General features: G+C 53.4%; 1 protein-coding gene across 1 annotated transcript; it reads left to right on the top strand.

Annotated features, from left to right (window-relative positions):
* Window positions 1-761: 761 nt before the first annotated feature.
* LOC121290236 (zinc finger protein 703-like) lies at window positions 762-4385 on the top strand. The gene is made up of 2 exons (XM_041210555.1): window positions 762-1033; window positions 2617-4385. Exons 1-2 carry the CDS (start codon window positions 818-820, stop codon window positions 3955-3957), a joined length of 1557 nt encoding a protein of 518 aa, XP_041066489.1. The 5' UTR covers window positions 762-817; the 3' UTR covers window positions 3958-4385.
* The last annotated feature ends 938 nt before the right edge of the window (window positions 4386-5323 follow it).

Genomic DNA, 5323 nt, shown 5'->3' with positions numbered 1-5323 from the left:
CTCTTTCTCTCTCTATCTGCCCTTTTCTCTCCCTGTCTCTTTCCCCTATCTATTTCTCTCTCTGGATTTCTCCCTATCTGTCTGACCATCTCTCTCCCTGTCCGTCTGACTGTCTCCCTCTTTCTCTCTCATTTTCTCTCTCTCTCTCCCTGTTTCTCTCTCTCTTTCTCTCTCTGTCTGTCTCTCTCTGTCTCTTTCTCTCCCTGTCTCTTTCCCCTATTTCTCTCCCTGGATATCTCCCTATCTGTCTGACCGTCTCTGTCTGTGTGTCTGACCGTCTCTCTCTCTCTCTGTCTGTCTGTCTCTCTCTCTCTCTGTCTGTCTGACCGTCTCTCTCTCTCTCTCTGTCTGTCTGTCTGACCGTCTCTCTCTCTCTCTCTCTCCTGAAGGATATCAAACGCCCTCTGAAGGCTTGTTCTTGAGGTGTTGCTTTAAATATCAGGAGCTGTGTTGAGTTGACAGGAAAGGAGGCGGGCACTGGGAATCAGATGCTGCCATTCAGAGTGGAGCCTGCCTCTCTCTCTCTCCCCCACAAGCTATGAGCTGCTCTAGATTGCTGATTGGAAGGCTGCGACTTGTTCAGGGTGTTGCCCGAGTTGTGGGACTCTCTGTTCCGAGTGTTGGAGCCGGTCTCGGGGAGAATGCTGCTTGGAGCTAGCGGGGGGAAACCTCTCGCAATGTGCCGCATCGCGGAGTGAAAGAAAGGCTTGTCCCTCCACTCCTCTCTCCCCCTCCCCACCCCCTACCCCCCCCCCACCCCCCACCACCCCATTCCCCTTTCCCTCACTCCCCCCCCCCTTCTCGCTGTTTTCGGGACATGAGCCAAGCTCTCTGCGGATCTAAGGAGAAGAGAGAGAGCCGCGAGAGTGAGAGTCAGAAGCATTCAGGGCGGATCCTGCTCCCCTCGGACCCCGCTAGACAAGCCAAGCGGATCCCCATCAAGATCCTTAAGATGCTGAGTGCTCACACGGGTCACATTCTCCACCCGGAATACCTGCAGCCCATGTCCTCCACGCCGGTCAGCCCCATCGAAGTAAGTCGTGTAAAAGCCTCTTCCTTCAATCTGCCCAATTCCTGCTTCGACAGTGTAGAAAAACTGAGAGGGGGGCGGGGGGGGGACAAGGGGGATGGGAACTAACACATCTCATTGTCAGTGTGGGGCACTCTGCAACTGGGGCTGATCTCTCTCTCTTCTCTCTCTCTCTCTCTCTCTCCCTCTCTCTTTCCCATTGCCAAACAGCCGCAGTTGCTGCATTTCCTGCACTCGCGCTCAGTTCTGCAGTGTCTCCTCTCGGACACTTTCAAAGCTTTGGCTTCCTCTCAAGTCAAAGCTGGAGAAAGTTCATGTGCAGCCAGTATACACACAGAGACAGACACAGACACACACAGACACACATACACAGGCAGGCAGACACACAGACAGACACACTCAAGAGACAGACACGCACACACTCAAGAGACAGACACGCACACACACACAGAGACAGACACGCACACACACACAGAGACAGACACACAGACACACACACACACACACACACAGACACACTCAGAGACAGACACACAGACAGACACACTCAGAGACAGGCAGACACACACAGAGACAGACACACACACACAGACAGACAGACACACACACAGAGACAGACACACACACAGAGACAGACACACACACAGAGACAGACACAGACACACACACACACACAGACACACACACACACAGACACACACACACACAGACACACACACACACAGACAGACACACACACACACAGACAGACACACAGACACACACACACAGGCAGACACACACACTCAGAGACAGACACGCACACACACACACAGAGACAGACACACAGACACACACATACACTCTCTGTGTCTGTCTCTCTGTGTGTGTCTCTGTCTCTGTCTGTCTCTCTCTCTCTGTATATCTGGGTCTGGGAAATAGCTCCAGGGAATCTGTTTGTGTCGGACCGAGTGTGAGAGTTTCTCTGGCTGCTCAGAGGCGGGATCTTGCCCAGAGCCAGGGTCGGGGGTACGGCCTCGGACTCGGGGGGCCGAGTGCGTTTTCAGGAGCCAGTTGTGTGGGCGAGTCCGCCTCAGCTCGACCAGAGCCCAAAACCCCTCAGGATGTGGGCGAGGTGCTGTCCCCTACCTCAGCAAACTTCACCGCTCTGGGCCCAACTGGCGCTGCAGGGCGCATTGTCATCTACCCCCTTTCATCTGTGGGTAATGTGGACTTAGATCAGAGAAGCAGGCCATTCGGCCCAGTGCTCTGTGTTAGCATTTATGTTCCACACGAGCCTCCCTCCTTCCCCTCGAACATCTCATCATCCTATCAGCATATCCCACTATTCCTTTTCCTCCCCCCTTTATCTGTGGAAATGTATTTACTATTCACCTCCAGCGCTGTCAGTGGGAGTGAGTGAGTGAGTTCCACACTCTCCCCCACTCTCTGGGTGAAGAAGCTTCTCCTGGGTCCCCCACTGGATTTAATCATGACTTTCTGATATTGATGTCCTCTGCTTAGAAAACATGCTCTGCTTTCATCTCCGCTCCCCGACTCTCCCCTTCCTGATCATCCATCTCTCTCTTTAACTCTTTCTTTTCCAGTTGGATGCCAAGAAAAGTCCTCTGGCTCTGTTAGCGCAGACGTGTTCTCAGATCGGCAAACCAGACCCTCAGCCATCGGCCAAGCTCAGCTCAGCGGTGAGTTCCAGCGAGAAGGAGTCTTCCAGGCCGTCTTCCTCCCTGAAGCTTGGGGAGGCCGCTGCCGACGACAAGTCCAGCTTCAAGCCCTACTCCAAGTCTGGCGAGGTCAGGAAGGAGTGCGGGGAGAAAGCCAGCTTTCGAGTGCCGGGTGGATCCTGTCAGCCCTTCGCAGCTCACCCGCCCTCCTCTTCGCCCGCCGTCAGCTCCCCGGCCCTGGGAGAGGGAAAAGCCGCCGAGGTGGATGACAAGAAGGAGCCCGAGTCTGCCAGGGTGTGCCCCGAGCACTCGCCCGCTAACCCAGGCCACGGCCGATCGGGCAGCGGCGCCAGTGAGCCCAGCCAACACCGGGAGACGCCGACCACAGCCAAGTGCGACGCTGCCAGCGCCAGCCTGGTGCCGGGACATGTGGCACCCGTTTCGCCGTACAAACCGGGGCACTCGGTCTATCCCCTGCCCCCGACCAGCATGGGATACCACGGGTCGATCGTCGGAGCCTACGCCGCTGCCTACCCCTCGCAGTTCGTCACCGGGATCGAACCCAAGCCCGGCCTGGTGGGGAGTCCGTTGTCTGGAGCCGTGGGATGCCCGATACCTGGCAAGTCCACCAACTCCAGCCCCTTGACCGGGGCCTCGCCGCCCACTTTCATGCAAGGACTGTGCCGGGACCCCTACTGCCTGACCTACCACAATGCCCCTCACCTGGGGGGCAGCGGATGTTCCTCCTGCCTCCACGACCCCTCCTCCCTCAAGTCTGGATACCCCCTGGTCTACCCGTCTCACCCGCTGCACTCTTCGGTCCTGACCACCGGCGCCACGCCACCCTTGGGTGCCCACCCCTTGTACACCTACGGCTTCATGCTCCACAGCGACCCACTGCCCCACATATGCAACTGGGTGTCGGCCGGCGGGCCCTGTGACAAACGCTTCTCCAGCTCCGAGGAACTCCTCAACCACCTGCGTACGCACACCGCCCTTCCTGGGGCTGACAAGCTGCTGGCTGCTTACCCGTCCCCAGCCTCCTGCAACCTGCACCTCCCTCAGGGGCCCCCGGGGAGTCCCAATGGCCTGTCTCTGCGCAGCCCTCACACCCTGGCACTGAGCAGGTACCACCCCTACAGCAAGAGCCACCTGTCGGCGCCCACCAGCTCCGCCCTCACCATGTCTGCCGCTAGCCCCTATTACTCTCCATACACCCTCTATGGACAACGGCTCACCCCTGCTTCAGCTTTGGGATACCAGTGAGGGCCTGAGAGTTTGAAGCTTAACTTCTGGGGCAGTGGGTGGGATGGGACTGGGACTTATTTATTACCTGTATACAATTAACTTCAAACAGGGACTATAAGATCTCACAGACTCACCTCTTATCTGATGTAGAATGCAATGTATATACCAAACAGTTTTTTTTTTGCAACAAGTTTCTTTTAAATGGTCTTATTTAAAAATATTTTTCATTCTCTCTTTTTGTTTCTCGGGGGAAACGAGGGAGTTGATATGCATGTTTTTGGTAATCCCTCATTCTGCTCTCATTTGAGATTTTGCTTATTTTTAACCAATGGAGATGTAATATTTTTTTGTATTGTACTTCAAATGGGATAACACATATGATGGCAGGGCTATCCAAGAAATGGGAGGTCTTATTTTGTTATTAAATGAGAACCTAATTATATTTATATTCTGATGGCTCCTTCTCATGAATTCTTGAAATTCACCCCTCCACCCAGTGCCTTCCCTTTCATCCATCAAGGTGTCAGTGTTGATTCAGTGGGTCACAGTCGCTTGTCTCTGGAGTCCGAAGGTCATCGGTCCAAGCCCCAATCCAGAGACTTCAGCACAAGAGTCCTGGGCAGAGCAGCACTGAGGAAGTGCCAGCGATGTCAGAGGTGCCAGAACTCAGATGAAATGTTAAAAAGTGCAGCCCCATCTTCCCTCGCAGATGGCCCGCGACACTATTGGAAGAAGAAAAGGAGTGTACTCCCTGGAGTCCCGGGCCAATTATCCCTCAACCAACATCACTGAAAAAGCAGATGACCTGCTTGTTAACATTTATGTTTACGGGATCTTGCTGTGCATAACTTGGCTGTCGCGTTTCTGATATTAGAACGGTGACGACATTTAAAGCAGTTCATTGGCCTGTGAAGTGCTTTGGGAATGCCTGAACTTGTGAAAGGTGCAGAAAGGCTCCCATTCCTATCCTTTCTCATTCCGGCCTGCAAGGAGTTTGTGCATCCCATGGAAGTTTGTGGCCTGGGTATCCAATTGAATGAGTTAATTTGAATATAAATGGAAAAACCCTTCCAAATTTGAAGTAGGTTGGGACAAACTGACCCGGATGAGGAGGACAAAGGGGTGGGTTTGGGAGCAGTGTTTAAGCTGCACAGCAAGAGGAAGATGGATAATGAAATTAATTTCAAAAAAAGGTACGTGTGGAGTATGACATTTTGTTCAAAATAAAAAGGCCACCGATTACTTGGAAAATAATCTAAATATGTAAGAGGAGCAAAGGGGGATCTGGGAGCACAGATAGACAAATCACTAAAAGGAGTGACACAGATGAATAAGGCATAAAAAAAATCAAAGCAAGCACGAGTGTTTATTTCTCGGAGGGATA

The sequence above is a fragment of the Carcharodon carcharias genome, chromosome 17 (genome assembly GCF_017639515.1).
Source record: "Carcharodon carcharias isolate sCarCar2 chromosome 17, sCarCar2.pri, whole genome shotgun sequence".
In the NCBI taxonomy this organism is placed as follows: Eukaryota; Metazoa; Chordata; class Chondrichthyes; order Lamniformes; family Lamnidae; genus Carcharodon; species Carcharodon carcharias.
The sequence above is the reverse complement of the archived record's forward strand: the minus strand, read 5'-3'. Positions and strand labels throughout refer to the sequence as shown.